Raw genomic sequence first — 22,700 nt, 5'->3', positions numbered from 1 at the left:
TCACTTTTCTACTTTAGGTGATTGCTCTACATTTGCTAGGCATACTCTCTTCATCTTACTTGCTTGAAATCTTGTTCCAAGATACCCTTTAACTATCTATTAAGCCATCTTTAAATTCACATACCTATCTGCTGTTACAGTCCTGTAACAAATATTATTAGCAACAGTTATTACTACCTATGGCTTACTTTCATAGAAATATAGCTAAAAAGATCCTTTAAAAAGAAAAAGGCACTAAGCACAAACACAGAAACAAGTCTTCTCCAACTACCTGCCATTCCACTTATCCCTAAATGCTATTTCTGATCACAGAGCACCACTGCAGACACACACATTAACAGGCAAAAAGAACATCTTGAAGATGTATCTGCTAATCCAGCTGCAGAAAGTAATTATCAGATTTAAGAACCAATGAACAGTATTTCAGAACGAACACACAAGAAGAAAGTAACTACAATTCTCAGCATCTCAAGCACTCCAGGGGGAGAAGATGCACAGCCTCTGAAGGGTGTGAGAGAGCTGCGCTGAGCACCCACTTGTCAGTAAGTGTTCACTCCCAGCTACAAGTTGGGGCCATTTCCGTAAATCCACCTTCACATCCCCATGGGAGTTAAACAGCCTTTTAAATAAAACAGGCACTAAGGGTACAGCTGCACTTCAGTCAGTCTTAGAGGAGAGGGGTGTTAAAAAGCACACCTACAAAACCTCCAGACTTTATGCATACTTTGTGAGCATCCTTTAACTGTGGCAAGGCATTCACAAAGCAATACCTTTACTACCAAAGACTATGAATTTTGACTGAATTACAAGAACATAAAAAATTCTTCAACCTTAACTGCAAGAAGTTCATATTTTCTATGTCAAAGAAACTAGGAGCAAAAAAAAAAATCAGAGATATAAACACAAAACCAGCAATATTTTTTAAAATAAAAATATGAAAAATAAACACAGACTGAAGGTGTTTCAGTCTGCTATGATAAACAGATTAAAAACATATTCAAGTTGTGGTTAGAGACAGACTTTTTTTTCCCCATCATACACAAAACAGCTCTTTCAAAATACCAATAAACATGTGCTCAATTTAAAGCTGGTACCCCTGTGAGCTAGTTACCCACGCATTTTTCAAGCTAGTCTCCAGATATAAGCAGCAGCATTCACCGAAATTATCCTGAATTCTTTGGATATCAAATGCATTTCAAAACACTGCAAACCAGTCCAGTTCCGTATTTTTGCTGGACGCTCAGATCTGCCTGGGAGCAGATTCTGACCGGACACCTGTGGAATACTCCAGCAGCAGATGGTACAAGACAAGAAATTCCCTGAAGTGGCAAGGAACATTGCCTGTGTTAACAGGTAAGTATATTGATTTAGAAGAGATCATTCTTTTGTCTCAGGAAGGTGGCAGTGCCTGGCAAGCCTGCAGTGTCCTGAGGAGGTCAATGTGCTGCAATTCAACAACACTACTGCTTCAAATCACCCCTCTGTGAAAGTGTTCAAAAGCAAACACCAGCTTCCCTCCAAACACTTAAAAATGCATTGACTCCACAGTCCCCAAAAGCAAAACACATATTACAGACAACATTTTAAAAATTAAACAACAATCGATGTGGCACAGAAGGCTGGAAACAAAATCTTGTCTCTGCTCTGTCTCCAATACATCAGTTAAAAGTCTGCCTCCTAGCAGCTCTACAGATCACGTCACTGCTATTTATTTCATTCTCTGGTTACCTCTACCACTGGTATTTGATCCAGTTCATTAAAATCTGGCATATCAGCATACCTGAGGAACAGAGCTGGACAGGAAGAACACTGACTGAACAAGGATCTAGGGAAGTCGTGCTGTTCTCGTGACATGCTCGCAACATTAGTCAAGACTTTCCACTTCCTACACCCACATTTTCTCTCCCATTCTTGGTATGTTCAAACAGATGCAGCAGTTACCAAGTAAATATCCTCGCATCGATGCAGGCCCTGCATCTTGCAGTAACTGATGATTATCCTAAGAGTTTTGTGATTCCACCTTGTTATGCACTCTGTTCTATTCAATTTCCTTGTCTCCACCATTTTAAAAGATTAAACTGAATTAATTTACATATTTTGGGGCTGTGTTTTTTCAGGGATGAATTATGAAATAGTTCCCCTAGGATTAAGCTAAACCATATATTCAGGTTTCTGAGCAGGCTGTACTGTGAATTTGCTGCACTCTGATGTCATCCCACCCCTCACCTTCAAAAGTACCTCTAAATGGCCACCAAAGCTCTAGGCCAACCATCCAGTGGTATCAAAATCTGCTGCCATGCAGAAGTCCGGTTACATGGCAGTAGGACCCAGAATACTTCAGAAGCAGCATTCCCCATCACTGGGAGTAGCAAAACCTAACGGATAAAATGCATCTAGCACCCATAGTACCTAACAGAGGGTTTTAAGTAAGTAACGTAAGTCCTGAGTACTGAGAACCCCTACCAGAATAAATATTCAGGAAAGTCATCTTCAAAATGCACTATATTCAAAACAGACCCTGGAACCCATTGACCATATGGGAAGGAATCCTTGCAAATTCCTTGCAATAGGAAAGCAAGTAGTACAACCAGGAAAGGTACAGTCCCTGTATGTGAGATCCTCTGTCTCACCTTCTATAAAAGAAGTGCTATTTAAACTTTTGTGTATTGAATGACACAATCCACACCCATTCAACAGGCACACCAGGAAAAATGCCTTTTTCTGAAGCTCTTAAAATTCACCAGCAACCCATTCTGAATACCAGAACAGAAGTGATATTGTAAGCTACTGAAACTAAGAAAAACTGTAGGCAAAGAAGGTATAAATATACAACACAATGCAGTGGTACTGGTTTTAAACTAACAGCAATTGGTGTTCCTGATTTATGAGGTCCAGTGTCATGCAACAGGCTTGAAAAGTTCCTCCAGCACAGAGAAGTCCCACTAAACTTTAAGTATACCTTATTTGATACAGCCCCTGAATGCCAAATACACACCATACAACAAAGAGATATTATATTAAAAAAAAATTTTATCACAAAAAGATTAAATCTCCATTAGAAAGAAAACAATGTGACATCTAATGAATTTAGGTTAAAAAACCTAACAAAAGCTATATTCACAATGATTTCTTTTGCATTTAAGATTACCAGTATTTCTTTTTGTTCATTAACTCCTCTTAGTTTTTCCCTTGCATAAAACATATACAAATAACATTTCATGAAAGTTACCTCTAGCTTCTTACTGTATTTTCAGTTACTAAATCTCTACATTATCTCCCTTGCAGCTATTAGCAGCCATATCTGACAAGTACCTGTTCTTCAGAAGTACTGAAGTGTTATGACTATGTGTAAAATCCATAAAGCCAGCATAATATGAGCTTTTATTTTGCAGCATCACCTCGGCTTTTTTTTTTTTTTTTTAACTGCAACACACTGGCCATAATTCAGCCAAAAGAACTGAGTACATGGAAGGTTTACAAACTGAGACTCAACACTATTACTGATAGTAAAGCATAGGAAAAAATGGGTGATAGTGACCAACAGGAACCAAAATTAAATCAAATACTTCAGAAAGGGAATAACTATACTGACTGATGCGATGTCTGGACAAGAAGAAGATGCTGTAGATGTTCAAAACCAGTAATGTCCTTGATTTACAATCCCAACATCACATGCGAGACAAGATCACTCTCCAGACAGTTGTTACTTAACTCGTGCCAGAGGATGATAATTTCATTGCAAAGCAAACCGCGATTCTTGGATTCCTTCCAAGAATTTCAAAGCGAGAAGGGCACAAGATTCATACGTACAGAGCACCTTCCAATAAACCTCCTAACTTATAAAGTTCCCAGGTGCACACACACAGCGTTAGCAGCTCAAAGGGAGCGCCCGAACATCTCCCCAGGTCCGGGCTCCGCGCAGCCCGCAGCGCACCCAGGAGCGCTGCCCGGGCACGGGCTGGGCACAGCCGCCAGCTCCGCCGCCTCTCCGCGGGCTCCGCGGTGCCGGGTAGAGCCCCGAGCCCGCCCCGGGCCGCGCTCCCCCGGGTCGGAGCAGCCCCGCGGCTCCCGCTCTGCTTTGTCATCCCCCGCCGCAGCGGGCGACGCGCTCCGCGCCGCCGGAGCCGCTCCCGCAGCCCCGCTCCGACCGCGCCGCCGGGAGCCGCGCGAGCGCCCGCGGGCTCCGCTCGCCCCACACGGCACCTCCCGGCCGCGGGACCGGCGCGGAGCGACCCGCGGCTGCGCGCCGGGATCCGCCGGGACCTCCGTCCCGACTTCCATCCGCGGGGTGAGGGTGACCCCGGGGAGCGGTGCCGGGCAGCGGCAGCTCCTCGCAACTTGCCTTGGGTTTGTACAGCCACTTTCTGAACCTGTTCATCATCACCGCGGCCGCTGACACACCGCTGCCGCCGCTGCCACGGGGGCTGCCGGCTCCTCACCCGCGCCGCTCAGAGGACAGGAGCAACCCGTGCCCCTCGCCGGGAGGCTTCTCTGAGTTGTGTTCTCCTCCCGCTCCGCCGCCGCCGCCTCCTTCCGCGGAGCGGCCGCCGGGCGCTCCCGTCAGCGCAGGGACCGTCCGGCGGCTCCGCGCGCTCCGCGCCGCCCCGACCGCCCCCAAAACATTGCGCGGCCGGCGGCAGCGCCACCCCAGCGCGCATGCGCGACACCTCCCCCGCGCCCTCCCCTCCCCACCCAATCGGGTGGCGGGCCGGGGCGGGCCCTCGCCGTAGCCCCGCCCACCCGGCTGCTCATTTGCGTAACACGCGAAGGGGGCGGGGAGACTGCGTACCGCGCAGGCCACGCCTCGGCGACCGCCTTGTTGCAGTGGATGCCGGGAGTTGTAGTTTTCTCGCAGGACGCTCTGCTCGCGTCCGCTCTGGGATCGCAGGCCCTGCCTGCGCCCGCCAGCGCTGCCGCTCCCCGGCAACCGGTGGGTCACCCACCGCTGGCTGCCCGTGAGCGGAATCACCGGGGAGGCGCGGAACGAGTTCCTTGGCAACGGCGGCAAACAACCGCCGCCATCTTGTTTCCCTGATCGTGTAGTTCCGCGCACCCAGTCGCGCCGTTTCGCTACACTGAGGAGGGCTCGCGAAAGGACTACAGCTCCCAGCAGCCCCCGCGCCCGTTGGCAACGGCGCGCGCGGGGTCCGTCCGGCAGGAGAGACCGCGCCGGGATACGGACGGCACGCGCTCGGAGGGGGCAACTGGGAGCGGGATCGGGAGCGCCGGGAACAGCCGGGGACAGGAACCGGAGCGGCGGTGCAAGGCAGATGTGGCCGTACGTGACACCTCCGGAAAGAAAGCCGGGTGCAATTCGCGATGTGTGAAAGTGGCCGGTGCCCTGGCCAGGCTCGTGACTCCTTCGCTCCTTTATTTTCATATAACCACAGAATCACAGAATGGTTTGGGTTGAAAGGAACCTTAAAGTTCATCTATTTCCAACCCCCTGCCATGGGCAGGGACACCTTCCACTAAACCAGGGTGCTCAGAGCCCCATCCAACCTGGCCTCGAACACTGTCAGGGATGGGGCATCCACAAATTCTCTGGCCATCCTGTGCCAGTGCTTCACCACCCTCACGGGGAAGAATTTCTCCTTAATACCTAACCTAAATCTACCCTCTTTCAGTGTTCATATTTATTAGGTCTTTATAAGTACAATAGAAAAGATCAAGGGGCCTGCGTTACGCAGTGAACAGGGTTGCTGGGCTTTGCTCCCTGAAATTCTGGGCAAGTAGCCAGCCTTGGTGTCCATTTGCTAGCCCACCTCATAAATATAACAAAACGTATTTGCAGAAGGTTTTGTACAATATGTATTTAATTGTAAAGTTATACAAGATAATAGATAAAAAATACCATGTTATGTTAAGGAAAACAGTTGCAGTAGGTATGCAAAACATTGAAATATATGAAAATTAAAATTAGGATCCTCAAAGTGAACATTTTCCATCTGATCTGTCTGAATATTGAAGGGAGGTTTAGTTCAGCTGTTTTTAATTATGACACCTTTCATCAGAGGAAATTCAATCTCAGTCTTTCTAGGCCAGGAACATAGGAGCAGATGTAAAACCTGAAAGAACCTTTCAGGTCATTGAAACCAATGCCTACAACTGTGGCCAGTCTTATCCTATGTAATTGCTTTCAAAATATCTCCGGGCTCCACTCTAAAATAAGGTTAAGTCAGGTTCTCACCTCCTTTAACTGAAATCTACAGCTGATAATGGAAGAAAATTTCTACCATTTTATACACAGTATAAATTTTTATCATTTTTGTACATAGTAATTAGAGTATTTTTCTAACCAACTGTGTGGAAATTAGGTGCATAACATACCAAAAACATTTTATTCCTGATGTGTATGTTTTAAAACATTGGCAATAATAATAGCAGCTTCTTTAATTAGAAGTGGGGTTCTTTCTGTTAAGAACCTGTGTGTGTCCAGAGATCTGAAGGCATTACTATACATCTTAGTTTTCACATTCCAGTTTTTGGGTTTAATTATTGTTATTTGTGGGGAGGGGTGAATATCAGAGCATGAGAGCTCAAATTTCTTACTGCTATGCCAGAAGAAAAAGCATTTGTTACTGGTAGAGGTGTTGGAGCCTGAATTATGATTCAGCTTGAAGTACAGAGATATTTCTCTCTGGCTCATCCAAAATCCCTTGTAAGAACCTTGGCAAGTTCTTACTTGAGAAACAAATGATTCTCAAAGGAGCAGAGTAACAGTGATTCCCCTGCACAGTAGTTCCTCTTTCTGTGTTTGTCATCCCTTGTCATGATCCAACCCTGTTTTGCTGAACCTTTTTTTTTTATTTGGACATTTTTTCTTGATCATAACAGGTACCTAAAAGGCTAAATTGAACATAATCACAGACAAACACCTTTTTCAGTGCCTTGAGATTAGTAATGAAAAGTGCTATTTAGGCAATTATTATTGAGTAAGATAGTGCTGAAAGGCAGAGTACAATACCATTGTGTCTGGAAATGTTATGATAATATTTTAAAGCAAGAAATGAATTATGTTTACCACAGTGGGAATGAATCATCTTGATCAAAGATTCTTTTCTGACATCAAAATATGATGATATTTAAAATACAAGAACTATTTTCAAAAATACATTTTTATTTTCACCATGGAAAGTTACTTTTGTGCTCATTTTTTTCCCACTGGTAAACCAGATTAATGTCTTTTAGGCCTGATAATTGCTGTCATTGGTCTTTCATACACAACAACATGTGCATGTGTAGGAACAAATGTATTATAGTTCTTGTCATCTGAACATTAAAATCGAGGTAACCAGTCCTACACATTCTCAGACATATGGGTAAGACATCATTTGAGATGGACAAAATCCAGTCATTTCACAAGCAAAGCATCAAACATAACAAGAATTCAACTGCTGTGCCTCCAGAAACCTTGGCAGTGGCCCAGCCCACTGAAGTGCTGTGATCACGGCCCAGCCTGCTGACCAACGGTCACTGCTTCCTTATAATTCCTCTCTGTTCCTATTCTTTTGTTGCTTTTGAAAAACAGGCTGTTGACAGCAACATGTGATGAGATTTAAGACTAAAATTTTGCTTTCTGTTGCATTTCACTGGGAAGGGCAGTGTGTTAAATAGGACCTGTATGCACACAGGCAAAAATCCATGTTTTTCTCTGTATTATCTTTAATTATATTTTGTCAAATAACCTGGTGCAGTAACCATTTATCCTTAAGGTATTTTGAGATATTTACAATATGTAACTATGTCTTCTATTTTTTTTATGTTTGTACTGTGTGTTCATTTCTCCTGTCAGCTGTTCTGACTGTGATCTTGAAAGCCTGACCTAAATGTTCTCTTCTACATTACTGCAGTGTAACTTCTATATGAGCTTATCACCATGCATTATGCCACAACTGAAGGAGGCATGAAAAAGTAATGATTTTCTATATTTATAGGATTCTCCATGGTGAAGATGGTCAGCCATAGAGAACTTATTTCACTAATAGTGCAACAGCTTAACAAGTTTAACCCTGAAAATCAGAGCATGGAGGAGTTCTTGAATGAATCAGCTATGATGTTGCAGGTATATTAAGTTTCAGTTCATCTTACACAGTTTACTTTGTTATTATGTGATTTTAAATGTAATGGTATCTATTTTCTAACATGTTGTTTTACCTTTCATTGATTACTCTTACAGTAACATTTTTCGTTCATGAGTAAAGTCCAAATTTCTTAAGGTTATCACCAGAAAACAAGGCAGTAAAGATCAGAGGGGTTGAGAAACTGCTTGGATAGCAACAATTAAAAAAAAAAAAAAAAAAAAAAAAGGAAAGCAACAACCTTCTAATATGGATCAGGTAGTGATAGGGAAAACTTCTGTCCCACTTCTGACTAAGCTGTTTTGTAGTTTCTTATTCCTTTCTTCCTTCCAATGGTGGCAGCACCACCCATTTATATGTACAAATGCAGTTCAGAAGCTGAGTCACAGGGTCAGGTATTCTTGCATTGAGGACATAAGTGACCACCAGAACAGGGGCATAGGACAGTGACAATAAATCAGCCTCGGGATTCTAATTTAATAATGCAAGTAACCAGACCATGATTTGCCATTTTGTATCTGTTCTGGCTGAAGCAGTTCCTATCCTTTCCTGACCGTAGTCTGTCATCTCTTCCCATCTCTTTGTCCTCAGTGTCACCCTGACTTGTGCTGAGGCAGCTAGTGCATTGAATCAGCTTTAGCAAATCACTAAGGGAAGACAGTAATATTGTTTAGATTGCTATTGTGTGCCATGTGTTATCAAATGGCATTGTTGGAGGCCTGATTCCACACTGCCATGTAGCTCCAGTGCTCATTTCCAGCTCTGACAATAAGGTATAAACCACTGCTATTCCAGTTAGATAGTCTTTTGTATTGATTTTGCATAAATACAAATGACTACAAGAATATAAAATCTTTCTTTTTCACACTATGGAGGTGTGATATAAAAGCCAGGGCCTGAGCAGTGGCTCCACACCCATTCCCTGGGTGCTTGCCTTCTGAAACAGTTGCCACTCAGACCCCTATTTTCCATCCCTGCCCTCCTGCCTTGTAGTACTGGCATAACTCTTTGTGTATTCAGATTCAGAACTACATCGAGGGACTGATCCAGTTTCAAAATAATCCTTTTTCACTGGGCAGAGAGCAGGTAAATTCAGCTACCACTGCTGCCAAAATAAATACCTATTAAAATGAGTCTTCAGATCATTGTTCTTCTCAGCCCAGGAAAGGTGATACAAAGAAAAAAGAAGCAGTAACTCCATTAGAGAAATATGAAACTGAGGTTTCATAATAAACCCTTTCAGAAGGGGAAGGACAGGAAGGATAGCTGAGGCCAAAGGCCAAAATCTTTCTCTGGGCTACTTTCAGGTCACTTACTACATAGGATTTATCAAAGAAAGTAAAAAGTATGATCTATGTTTATATAAAATTCAGTTTTGTTTCAGTACCCAATGGGTGATTAAAATTCATCATGAAAAATGAACTTCTTTCTTTTCTGTTTCTTAAGAGGCATATGATCCTAAAAATATTGCAGCATTTTTGTACACATGATTTCCAGGCTTGGTCACTTACCAATTAGCCAATATTAACTAACCCATGCAGAAACTTCTTCAGTTTGTATCCTGATTAACACCCTGGTTCTAAATCACAGACTAGATTCATGCCTGTTTGTCTCATGACAGCAACACGACAAATAGCAAACCTCATGTTGTCTACTGACAGGGAAAAATCAGGAGAGTCAGATTCTAAGAGACCAAATCTAAGTCATTACAAGACACAGCTCTATATTTATTTATGTTCTGACTTAGGTATGCAGTATATCACATATTACTATCTTCTGTTCTATGAAACTCTTTTAATTGGTTAATAGTTTTCCATCCCCTTAAAGTTCAGTCAGATTCCAGTCATTGTTAACACTGTATGTTTAATTCCTAATGTGTATCTTTATTGTATTTGGATAGTTTAGAGTCTTTATGTCTTCTAATGTGATATCTGAGGTGTCTTGTTTAGTTCTTTCATAACTTGTTGATGACATCCATAAAATATCCTCCTTAGCCTATTGTTCACCTGACTGGGGATGTTCCTGGTGAAACCAACAATTTTGGGCTATATTATTTCCCTCAAAATAAAAACACAGTACATACAAGTCATTCCAGAACACGTTCAAGAGAGTTCAGCACCCCAGTAGGGCTGCAGGAGCCACTGTGATGCCAGTCTTGTCAAGTGCCACATCCTCAAAATAAGTACCTCTGACAGCCACACATGGTCATCTGAACTGCAAGGAGCCAAAGACACTTTGCAGAGCAAAACCTCTGTCAGAATTAAGTAGATTTTAAGAGCAATATAAGTATATGTAGGAACTGATTGAAATTAAACAAAATTACTTCTTTGGAAATCTAATAAAGGAAATGAGACGATGGGCTTCCTTGGCTGATCAGGAATGGGGAAGGCATCAGTAAAGAGTAAGAAATTAAAGGCAGAATGGAACTGAGTTGTGAAGCATCTTGACAGGCAGCTTCAGTTTTATGTGCTAGAATCAACTGAGATGGTAGGTGGAGTAAGTGGGTCAAATCAATGGACTAGCAGGATGAACTCAACAGTAGCATTCCAGATGGTTGATTTACTAAAATGGGATTAGTTAAACCCACAAAAGAGACACTTATTTCAATAAAGTATAAAATTCTGAGACACTACCTTAGATTTTTTAGCTATGAAGTGATAGCAAAATACTATTTGAAACATTTTGTTCAAAAGGAGCGAAAATGTGCACATAAACCGGTGATGTTATCCTGGAGAGTAATCTGCATGAAAAATGACCTCTGGAGTTATGGGCTTGACAGACAGGCAGGGTGGCAATAGAACCAATAATTGAGGAAAGAAGTAGCATGAGAGTGCTGAAGTTTTGTCTTTGCATTATTGAAATTAAACTGACAACAACGACAAGGAAGTGTCACAGAGAGAGGCCAGCATCCTAGACTGAAGTTTATAAAGGGTTCTTATTTGTGTACATGATAAATGGGAATATGTTATGAAAGGAAGTTGGATGCAGTCCTGTGGGAGGGAGTCTGGAAGGTGCAATCTCTCTTGATCCAAATATCCCTGTCAGCCGTTTATGAGTGGCATAAGACCATTCTTGTGGGAATCCTTGCAAATTAAAGCAGTAAAAATAGCTGGTGAACCGAGGCACAGGAAAAGAAGTGGAAGTGGGCAAACAATTTCATTTTTAAATGAAGGGCTTTGCAATATGAATGTATAAAAAAAAAAAAGCAGCATGAAATAGATCGGGTTGAAGCCATCAGGTTGAAAATATACTTGCTTTGCAAATGATGGTAAGAAGTAATTCATAGATTTCCATATTAGATCTTTTACTAAGTATACAATCAGTCATTGTTGAATATTCTGGTCAAAATCTGACAGGTTTCTTTTGGTTTCACTGTGCTACTGCAAAAATGACATAGTTCAGAGCATAGTCAATCTTCAGCAAGATTTTATTTTTAATTTCTAGATGCACATAAGGTTACATAAATAATTAAAACAAAAGTCAAAATACGTGATTATGTGAAATAGTATATTTTGGTATTTCATAAAGGCTGCGTAGAATTTTTTTCATGTTGAGAGTACACAATGGCTGTACAGTAGAGGTTTGGAATACTCTGGTAGCCAAATATTGGATGGATGGCAAAGAAAGATAAACTGAGTTCTGTTCTATGCTCATCTTTCTATCTCTGTCCTTTTTCTTGCCCTCAAATTTACTTGCCCGGGTCTCTTTATTTAACCTGTCCCAGTTCCATCTCTTCAAGTGGTTGATTCCATTACTATTGTCACTGTGCAGCAAGTCCCACTCACCTCTTTGGTCTCGTTCTGCTCACCTCAAAGTTCTTGCACATTCAGTTCCAATCTCTACTGTATCTAAATCAAATGAGAAATCTCTCTCTCTCTTCAAACTGAAGCCTACAAGAGGCAGATGCCACAGAGAAGAAAAGATGAGACAGGCTCTCTTGTATCAGTTCGAGCTCCCAGACTGACCCAGCATGGCTTGTCCCAGGCTCACCCCGTATTGTAGTGAAAGCTCTGCTTGCCCTGGGCTGGGCATGGCAAGGGCAAACAGAATGGAGCTTACTGCTACAGTTTAAATTCACACAAAATACATGCAAATGGCTATTTTTCATTTGGCAAAATGTGCATGGATTTTCTTAAGAAAACCAGAAGCCAAAATTTGTTGACCTCTGCTGTGACTGCTGACCTCTGTATGCCGCTTTGAAAATACATCCCAAGCTCTTTTCCTGCATTTGGTTTGAAACTACTTAATATTTCCAAATTGTTAGGTAAAAACCTGAAAATTTGACAACTTCCTGTCAAAAATCAGTTACATGTATGACACCATGTGAGCCGCTCTCAATTTGTTCCTCTCAGATAACATGGGAGGTTATCCAGTAACTTCAGCAGAAACAGAATCAATCTCTTGATTATTATTTTAACTCCTTAATGCATCTTTATAATTTTATTCAAATATCAGTGTTCGACCTGAGCATATTCTCTCAGTGTAGGAAATCTTGTTTCAAGCTTTTAGACAGAAATCCCCTTGAAAAACATTTGGCTGCACAGTCTGCTTCCGAGTATATTCCAGAGGGACTGCCCAAAGTCAGACGCATTACCCTGTACGTACCTTGGGGTACATGAGATAAGTGGTCTGCCATCTTTATTTGTAGGAAATGATGGCATTACATACTGCTCTCCAGAGGTATGGTTTCTCCTAGCTGTATGTGGGATTTAGCTTTACACAGCCCATTTACAGCAGCTATGGCTGCACTTCTAATCCCTGTGTGCTGCTTTGAAAAAGCACCCATCTTTCCCTGCATTTTTGTAATTGAGGTAGATAAAGCAGATCCCACATCAAATAACCACTGGGATACATTTTTCACTTGTTGCAGTTTGCAACCACTCAGTGTTTCAATATACAAATAGGTGATCAGAAAATTAGTGCTAAAGGAAAAGAAAGTGATGTTAAAGAAAGGTAAACTATTACTGTGACAGTAGTTCAGGTCTGTCTGAACCACTGTGTGTATAGAATGTTTTTTTGGTGTGGTGGAAATGTATAAACAAACTGCTGAGTGCCAGGTAGTTGTCAGTGTTTAAAACCAAGGTGTCAAGAGAGAGCATAATCTCTACAAGGCCACTCAGGAAGCAAGAAAGACATGTTCCAATCTCAGTTCCTATCTTCCAACTCCTAGTTTAGACTTCTGTATAAAAGTGGAGTTAGGAAAATTCACTCATTATTAGCCTCTTGTTTTTAGAGAAAGATGACATAGAGAAGGATTTTTAATTATTGAATAATGGGAGATGAATAACACAGTTTCCTCTAATTAGAATGTTATGATCAATATCAGTCTAGAGGTGTTAAACTCCATACATTTTGTTTCTGCTACATGTAAACTTTACATCATAAAAGGAATTTCTTTTTATTGTTCTCAGTGAATGATCAGACTTTATTTTCTTCCAGGAAGAAAACTACACTTTGAGTCGTAATTTAGTTTTTACAGTCTTCATGTTTATTTTATTGTAATTTACAATGTTTATAAAATAATATTGGACTTGTTTTTCACTATAACAACTATAAATAACTATAAATAAAACTATAGATTCATTAGCATATGATGGATGATTCCTAATTGCAACAAACAAGCCCTCACCTTCAATCACGAAGAATCATATTATTCCCTCAAACCACCTAAAATCAAGTAAGTCCAGTTAATTTTTTTTGCTTCAATATTGTGACTTGTTGCTATAAAAACAGAATTCAATTTTAATTATCCTGAATAACACGTTAACTTAAAATAATTCCTAAGTCTGTCTCAGATCTTTAAATTATTTTATATCCACATTCAAATTTACATCTGTTCCTGTTGTTCTTCATTTGAATGGCCAGATTACTTCTCCTTGTTTATCTTCCTAAATGCTTTTTAATACTCCTTTTATCAGACTGATGCCATCCAGATAATATCTTCATTCTTGTGTACTAAACCCCCTTCTTTTTATTAACCATTCTTCACTTAAATCTGTCAAAACTTATCTATATCCAAAGTGATCTTTCATCCAGTGCATGTTGTACATAAGGATATCATTTCATCAGACCATTTCTAGAAATGGACTGCATCTGTTCATTTTGAAAAAAGATTACATTTTTTACCTAACTGAAGCATCCTGAGTATTGTTCTTCCTTTTGACTGTTAGAATCAAGCTTTTGCTATGATAACAAGAGACAGATTTTAACACAGGAGTTATCATGCAATGTTTGTGCCTTTCTCTATGCAAATAACTCACTTTATTTTCAGTGGAATCATCTGCTTCAATTAGAGTTGCAGGATCAGACCCATTATATTGACCTTCCTACATACATCCCAGCTACAGAAAAGCTTATTTCTGTAAAACCAGAACTGCCACCCCAATTCACTGTTCTCCTTTATCCTTCTCATGCTGACAGCAAGATAAGCCTGTTTATGAGCTTCCCATTTCACAAGAACATGGTGTGATTTGGCACAACTCTTCATAGTTCTCATTTGTGCTGGTTCAGCTGTGTCTCACACATGCCCACTCAACTAATTTTACTCAATTGTGAGTAAAATCCCCAAATGTCAAAAGTCATAGATTTAGTTTTAAATGTGAAGACAATGTAATGCAAGAATGATATCTTTGGTGAACAAAAATCCTATTAAATTATAGAAGTATAATTTGTATTATTAGTTATTGACATAAATGCAGATTAGGATTTTCTAAGGAAATGATGGAATCTGAGTTTTCTGTAGTGTTCTGGGATTTAATATTAAGTACAAGGGAAAATAATGTTAACTGTACCTCTTAGTACAGCATTGGTCAGCACTGTCTGCTGAAGATGAAAAACACTAGCTTGTGACTGCGACATAGACTGTGAATAGTAGAAGCAGGATATTTTCCTACTTATATCCAAAGATCCCAGGGGTTTTTTCCCACTGACTTCAGAAAGAAAGAAGACTGGGTTCTGGTGACTGATTCAAACCCTGGTGACGTCAGTAGGAATATTTTCTTTCATTTTCACGGCATTTTGATTAGACCCTTGGAGAGGACTAGCACTGATATCTGTAGCACTCTAAACTAATCAGACCGTATCTTCAAAATGTGCACATTCTGCCTAGAAGAAGACAAGTTCACTACACACTATTGCACAGTTCTCTCAGGAGGTGAAAGCTATTTTATCTTTTCATCAAATATTATCTTCTTTCTAAAATGTTTGTTTCACCTAAACTATATCCTTAGCCTGAGAAGTCTCAAACAGAGCATGGTTGATACAGCTTTCCTTTCTTCTCTCCAGAGAGAAGAGCTTTTCCTTCTCTCCTTTTTTGATCTCTCTGCCCCCTTCAAACAGGTCCCACTGTAACCAACCTTATTAAGATACCCTCACGGTGGCAAAGCTTGTCTTTTGCAGATATTTCTCCATTTAATTCATGCTATTTCTTGTACTAACCCATGTTGGAAGTTGTTTGTGTTCAAAGCCCTTCTTACGCAGTCTCTTCTCTCCTTGAGAAAACTTGACTGATTTCCAGCTACAGCTGTGAGTCAGAGAGCAAGAAAAATTGTCCATGGAAGCAGGCTACAGGTATTAGGGTTTTCCCAAAAGGGGGAGGTAACACCAATCAGCACATAATTAGACAAGAATCACATTTTTTTCCCTGGGATCATTCAGGATAAATTCAGGCAGAATCATTTTTTTTACAACTTAAAGACTTAATAATCAGAAAAAGCTGAAATTCAATGCCATAGAGAGAACACTGTTAGATATTTGTATCTGTTCAAGATCTGTTTTGTCTTCTGATATTTTTAATATTCAATGTAACAGAAGACGATCACTACCTGTGTTACATTCACCCAAAATAATCTGGCCTTCCTTATGTTGAAGGGCTCACACATACTTGCAAACTTAGCTAACTGCTAGTTGTTCCAGAGAAATATATGATTAAAGTATACTTGAAAAGGTAAAAAGTTGCTCTGATGGACAGAATAAATGCTCACAAATTAGTGTTTATTAATTCTTGTTGGTACCAATGCATTAGTGTGTTGCCTGGGGCAAATCTCTTACTTGCTCCATGCCATAATTCCTGCATGTACAAAATTATATTAGCCAAAAGGAATCTCATTAAATACAATAAATGCTAGTAAAGTGTTTTGAAAACATCATACAAAAGGTGATATAAACATACAATCTGTCATACCATAACATTTCAGGATCACTTGACCCACTCTGAAATACATCTCACTGACATGAAGCGCAGCACAAAGCCCCACAGAAAGAATGCATTTAGGAATTAGTGCTAGAAATTACACCTATCCAACATGTTACTTTTCCAAAACCTTTATTATTTCAGATATACTGATAAACTGTAAATATCCTTGATTAAATTTGTAGAGGACACAGTGCACTTTCTATGCAGAGAGTATCCTAACTGTTTAAAAGCACTGGCTCGGGTTTGATTCACTAGATTATCTGCAGGGCTTAAACAACAACTAGCTCACCTTTGGGATTTCCCATCCAAGTGCTCCTCCTGCCCAGTCTTGTTTAGTTGATTGAGTAGTGATATCACTTCCTTAGGTGGTGACACAGCTGCAGGCTGCTCAACTATTCTTGTTTTGTACATGTAGAAACAGAACATTAGTACCTTCTGTGGCTGATTATGTTTCATGACAAGACTTTTGGCCTGTGGTCCCCAGAACTGCCAATCAGTACTGATGTTGTGAGGCACAGCTGTTCCCAGGCTGCACTTCTTGTCACCCTGTTGCTTGTCTCAAGGCCATGTAGTGGTTATGTACATTCTTGCTCAAGGTGTAAGCAAGATCAAGAACTTCTGTGTTCATCCTAACACTTTTCACTGACTTGTTAACTCAGAGCAGTAAAAGTAGAGTAAATGTAGGCAGGCAATTACATTTTTATGCCGTAGTCTCTATTGTATAGCAGATGATTTGGGCACAAATCATCTGCTATACAATAGAGACTACGGCATAAAAATGGTGTTCTGTTTTCACCTGTTTATCTACTTTTGGTCACCTCTCCAAATTACATTTGAAAAGCACAGGTTTGCCATAGCACTTTGTATCAAAGTACACAGAATATGAACACAAAGATTCTAATCGAATAAAGATCTTGAAAACAACTGAAATTTTAGCTTTCTAGCAGAGATAGTTGAGAGAGTTTTTGTTAGGCTTATTTCCAAGAGGCTTGGCCAGTTTTACGACGGACTTTCTGTTTATTACCAGAGTTACTACGTTCTGCAGTTTCTCCATGAACAATGCCATTTGCTCAAGGAGAGCAATTGTTTTAGATTGAAAACATCACAATCCTGCTTTCACTGGAATGACATCCTCTCTCACCTTGCCATTCAGTTATTTAGGTTTGCTTTTGCCTTTTGTGGTGAATTCTTAGAGATCTCATATCAAATATGAGATATAGATATATTTAATCATTCAGTGGGGGCTTACATTTATGGATTTTCTTTGTTAGTTTTATGAAAGAACTTCCATAAATCTTCATCTATAAAAGGTATATTTGGAATTAACTTTGTGCCTCACAAAAACCCTCAGTGCTTAGCAAGATGGAGTCCATATTTCCCTTTTTCTTTTTTTTTTTTTTTTTTGCATATTTTAAGATTTTTTTCATTCTTTTTCCTCATTTCTCCTGGTGATAATGCACAAATTAGAAGGAATGAAACCTGGGTTTTGAGCAGGAGTAGTGAAAAAAATTTATGCTTGCTCTGAATGACAACCTGAGAAAATACACTTCAAATTCTTCTGCATAATTTTTTACATTTAAATACTAGAATGGCAATTTTAAAGTTTTGCCTTGTATTTGCTCAATCTCAAAGCCCTGTATACTGTCACACATCAGAAAACTCACAGAGTTCCATCCAGCAGCCTCTAATAATACCCATAAACTAGAAATTAATCACATTAGGGAAATAAAGCAATCAAGAGGGTAGCAGACAGCCTACTGGGCAAGGTGAATGTCTCATCTGATATATTATTGCAGTTCAGTTGTTCCCACACCTCAGAGCTCTGGGAGAGATCATACATCAAATGTGGACTACATGTTTTCAGAAGATGCACTTAGCCTTTTTTCTTGGCTTCTTGTCTAACCTCCTTAAATTGAAGGATCATTATTGTTTGTCATTTTCTCATAGCTCAGCTGGCCATATCTCATTCATGTAATAACAAACTGTTCTGGGCCTCAGATTTTATTGCAATGTTTAAAGGTGGTTCATACTAGAAGTTTATCTCATATAGTAGCAGATATTCCTAGGTTATTTATTATGCTTGAAACTGTAAAGTTGAGGAACATTCAGACTTTTTAAAGGGATTATGGGATAGGACCCAAAAGGCACACAGTGAGCATCTGACTCTCCTGTTCTCTTGGGATACTGCATGAACATTACAAGTGACCAGGAGCATAACAGGATAAGAACCAGTGTGCATTAAAAAAAATCCTGGCGCTCACAGGTTTAGCTTAAATTAGTCATATTCTCCAAAGTTAGGTTTCAGTAGCCGGTAAGAGTCTTTTCCATAGTCTCAGTCTGGCTTCTCCCCTCAGTTTAGTCTCCCTAAGTGGCATAGACTTCACTGACAAAAAAGAGGTTTCCTGAGAGAACACCAAACTCTTACTGAAACTCTCTCATACTGTTGACTAAGTGAATCATTGCTCATAGCTCAGAGACTTCAGATTTTCTTTGCATCAACTGCTGACATTCACACATCAAGGTCTTTTAATTCAATGCATATGTCAGCAGATAAAATGAACACTTAACATTGGAGAAAGTTACATTTTACTTAACAAGGGCCATTAGTTTGCTAGGACTGCCCTTATTTGATAGCATTAGGAGGGCAGCAGCCCTACCAAAGGCACTGCTGTTCATTGTTTATGTTTTCCAGTTACTTCAAAATGATTGTACTTTTTGTACACAACTAACATTTTCTTTCCAGGATACATTAATCATTATTAATTTTGTATCTCTATAGACTCTTAATGTGACAGAAGAAAAATTTGTATTGGATACACTAGAAGGATGCACAGAATATAAATCCATATTGGATGTAGTAGTCAATGCTTTTTATGCTCAGGATGGGAGATACTGCCCAATTTCTGAGCGTAATCTCTATTTAGGTAAGTTGTCTTTACAATACCAAATGTGTTTACCACAAAACTTCAAAAAATATCATTTTACTAGTGTAGGTCTTGGTATTATATTACATTGGAAGCATTGTCATTGTGCCTAGTGCAGTGTGAAGTACAGGACTTTTTCCAATGTCCTTATGATGTGAAGTCTAAAACCTGAAATTGTTATTTAGTCTGAACTCTTACAGGTGTTAACTGGAATTTTACCTAAGAAAGTCAGGTAAAACGCAGGTGGAAAATAGCATCCATGTCTGGAAGAAACATCTTGGAAGCTTAACTATCCGTTTAAAAAAGGTTCTTCAGTGATTTCCTTTTATTCTCTATGCAACCCAATACCTCTGCCATTCAGATACAAAACTGTGTGGCAAAGCTCTGTGTGCTGTGTTCCTCAGCACGTCTCACAGTATGCAGACACAATTGTCTCTATCCATACCTGCGTTTCTTCATTACTGACCATCACAGTGACATAAGTAGACTTCTGTCTGTCTCCAGGAGTGAAGTCAGCTATTTTCATTTTATTAGTTACTTTGTTAGAATCAGTTATGATGTAACTATATATGATAGTATGAGCTAGTTAATTAGGGTAGTTACTACTCCCAAAGTTATTTCAAGTATTGAGAAGTACATGAAAAATTAAGTTAAAAAATATTTTACACTATTTATTTAATATACACATGCTGAGGTTAATTTATTAAGTCCTTAAGTAGGTTGGAATCACAAATACCCCGTCACTGGTTCTATAAGTCAGATAAGTTCTGAATCTTTGTGGGTATATTTAAAAGTTAATTTAATTCAAAGCAGTTAAAAAATACAAAGAAACTTATCGAATATAAATATGTCTACATTTTGTGTTTTAAAAGCTACTACATTTTATGGCAATTCTGCTTGCTTCTGTCACAATCTGAAAAAATACAGAAATCTAAATCAAACAACAAACAAAAGGGAACCTAAACTGTCAAGGATGAAATTATTAGTGTATTGAGTTTATTTTGAATGGTAATGCTTCATTGTCTTCATTTCTCCAGTGCCATGTTTTTCATTGTCTGGGGCACATAAATTATACCTTTAAGCTGAGTGTTGCTATAATTGGATTGTCAGGACTGGTCCACTCAAAAGCCTCCATTAATCACAGGCAGAGGGTAGGCACAGAAAATTTTCCTTTATCAACAAGTTGAAAGTCTAAGGTCATTGGCTTACATTTTTTTAAGCTGCTTGTGATTCCCTTTGCCAAGCTGCAATGACACTTAAATGATCAAAGCTGCTTATAAAGGCTGTTGCTATGTGTGAGCAGATTTGAATTTAATAAAGCTTGTAGGAGATAAATGTATATTCTGCTAAGACTGCTTAAATACGTTGCTGTACTAAAGCACATCAGATTGAAGCCTAAAGATACACTGAGTTGGCTGCAGCACATTGGTCAGAATTTACTGATTTTACCATTACAGTTTGGTGACAGCTAAAACACTGCACTGTAAGTGAAGCTTGATTGATCAAAGTGAGTGTGGACAAATGCAAGCTGATACAGGAGCCCATGAACTCTACAGGTCTACTAAAATTTCACAGTACTGACTGTGCTTCTTCCTGTATCATAGAATAGAATCATAAATCCTCTAAGATCATTGAACTGTGTACTAGCCATAGAGGGTGCATGTAAAACTTGATTTTATTCCAATTCAGAATAAAAACAAAGGTCACAACATTTTAGGCAAAATGGTCACTTGGAAAAAAAGCAAAATAAATACTAGAAATATTAAATTTTATGTTTAAATTTTTTGTTATCTCTAATGTTGTTATGTATGATAAACAATGAATTTGTAACAGAAGAGTAAGAGCTGTCCTCTCCAAAAACATTAATAGCAGAGTATGTTGAAAAATTCACTATCAAAATTGTTTAAAATTAAGGTAACAGTCTAAATCCTAGAGTATGTTGAGTATAGGTTATAGATTTATTAGAACTGCCTGCTGCATTTTAAATGTATGTATCTTTTGATAGTTATCTGTTATCTAGCTACTTTTCAACTAGAAGAGATTGGTCTTCAGCACTTCAGCAGAATTGTGAAATCTTTGGACACTGCAAAAATGCAAAAGGTAACCAAAGTACAAAAGTTTTTTTTAAAGAATTATCTGTTCATTGTGTGTGATTAATCAGATGAGTTTTCTTAACTTTGAGAATAATTTACATGGAGAAATGAGTGTTATTTTCTGTTTAAATTCAGAAATTAAATTAGTATTTTGTTACCACAAAACCCTTCAATTTCTTTACTTACAGCATGATTTTCATATTCAGTCAAAGATCAATTTAAAATGTATTTTATATAATTTGAGAAGTTAGAATAATCACACAATTTATAGTTTGTCATTTACAGTTGTCCCTCTAAATGGCACAATCACTCTTGCCTCTACTCAGTCTTTCTTTGACTTTAGACAGAAGATTTTTTTCTATATGCAGTGAATCTATTGAAACTTGCAGTTCCTGCTGTTTAGTGTTCTTCTTCCCCCTGAATAACTCACTGCCACTTTCATTATCAAGCCTATTGTGCTTCCATCACTTTTTCTCCTTCCCTAAAAGCACTGGCTGGCTTGGAGCTATGTATGTATCAATTGCCCCAGTACAGCATGCAACTGACCAAACCACTGCTGCCAAATAAAAAGTGGGACAACAAAATTCTGCCTTCCTGTCCTTTTCTGGAGTAATGAATTTGGGGTTTGCTCCACTATTTGTTTGCTATTTTTCATTATAACTGTAGAAATATAAATATCCTCTGCTTCTCTTTCAAAATGAAAGTGCTAATTATCTTAAAAGCTATGTTATAAAGAGGAGCAGAGAGATAAACTGAGCAGCAATACCTTCTCATAAGCTCTGTTTTCTCAGGAAAATGGGCTAAAAATTAAATCACTGATGACACAGCATCTGTAACGTTTGATCATCCAGATGTTTCACAGAATAGTCCAAATACACTGAATAACAAAGATGGAATTAAAGATAGGCAAATTTTAATAATTAATACTCAAAAGACTAAGGTTTATCCTTGTAGTGATTACTTTGAATGTTCATGTGGATGGCAGTGCCTCTTTAATGAGTAGAGTTACTTTGCAGTATATAGGGAGAGAGTAGGTTAGGTTGTCTGGTTTTAGATGGACTTACTATGGAATGCTTATTATTAATTCCATTCAGAGACAAAAATTATATATTTCATTAACAGTTGGAAAAAACAGAGGAGTGGCTGGAAGAATTACCATAATCTGGTAGACAGACAAATCACTCTGTCTAAAATGCTCTCCCAGCCCCTTCTTTGGTAAACATCTTAGACACGAGCTACTGGATTGGATGCATCTTGAGCTCGTTCAGCTAGCAACACAATTTTCTCACTTCATGCCAGTTATGTCTTGTTGATTCTATTCATCTAGCATTATATGGCTTAAGCATCAGTGCCCTGATGTTCTGGTTTAGATAATGTCTCCTTCCTTATCTGGAATAACTCTTTTCTG

The 22,700-nt window shown here is 39.2% G+C and overlaps 2 protein-coding genes across 4 annotated transcripts in view; one reads left to right on the top strand and one right to left on the bottom strand.

Moving 5' to 3' along the window:
* Window positions 1-4,603, bottom strand: part of ZFYVE28 (zinc finger FYVE-type containing 28) — a 149,214-nt gene extending 144,611 nt beyond the window's left edge. For all 3 annotated transcript variants that reach the window (XR_014226393.1, XM_082281484.1, XM_082281483.1), the window contains exon 1: window positions 4,343-4,603. Coding sequence is in view for 2 of the 3 variants with exons in the window: in XM_082281484.1 (XP_082137610.1) it covers window positions 4,343-4,381 (39 nt within the window). In the remaining variant the exon portion in view is untranslated. The remainder of the gene's footprint in view (window positions 1-4,342) is intronic.
* Window positions 4,604-5,223: 620 nt separating this feature from the next.
* Window positions 5,224-22,700, top strand: part of CFAP99 (cilia and flagella associated protein 99) — a gene marked incomplete at its 3' end in the record, with an annotated part of 55,296 nt that continues 37,819 nt past the window's right edge. Inside the window, exons 1-4 of the mRNA XM_082281520.1 lie at window positions 5,224-5,278; window positions 7,938-8,065; window positions 19,055-19,199; window positions 21,205-21,299. Of these exons, the coding sequence (XP_082137646.1) occupies window positions 7,946-8,065; window positions 19,055-19,199; window positions 21,205-21,299 (360 nt within the window). The 5' untranslated portion in view covers window positions 5,224-5,278; window positions 7,938-7,945. The remainder of the gene's footprint in view (window positions 5,279-7,937; window positions 8,066-19,054; window positions 19,200-21,204; window positions 21,300-22,700) is intronic.

This window comes from Coloeus monedula (assembly GCF_965178545.1).
Source record: "Coloeus monedula genome assembly, chromosome: 5".
Lineage (NCBI taxonomy): Eukaryota > Metazoa > Chordata > Aves > Passeriformes > Corvidae > Coloeus > Coloeus monedula.
The sequence above is the reverse complement of the archived record's forward strand: the minus strand, read 5'-3'. Positions and strand labels throughout refer to the sequence as shown.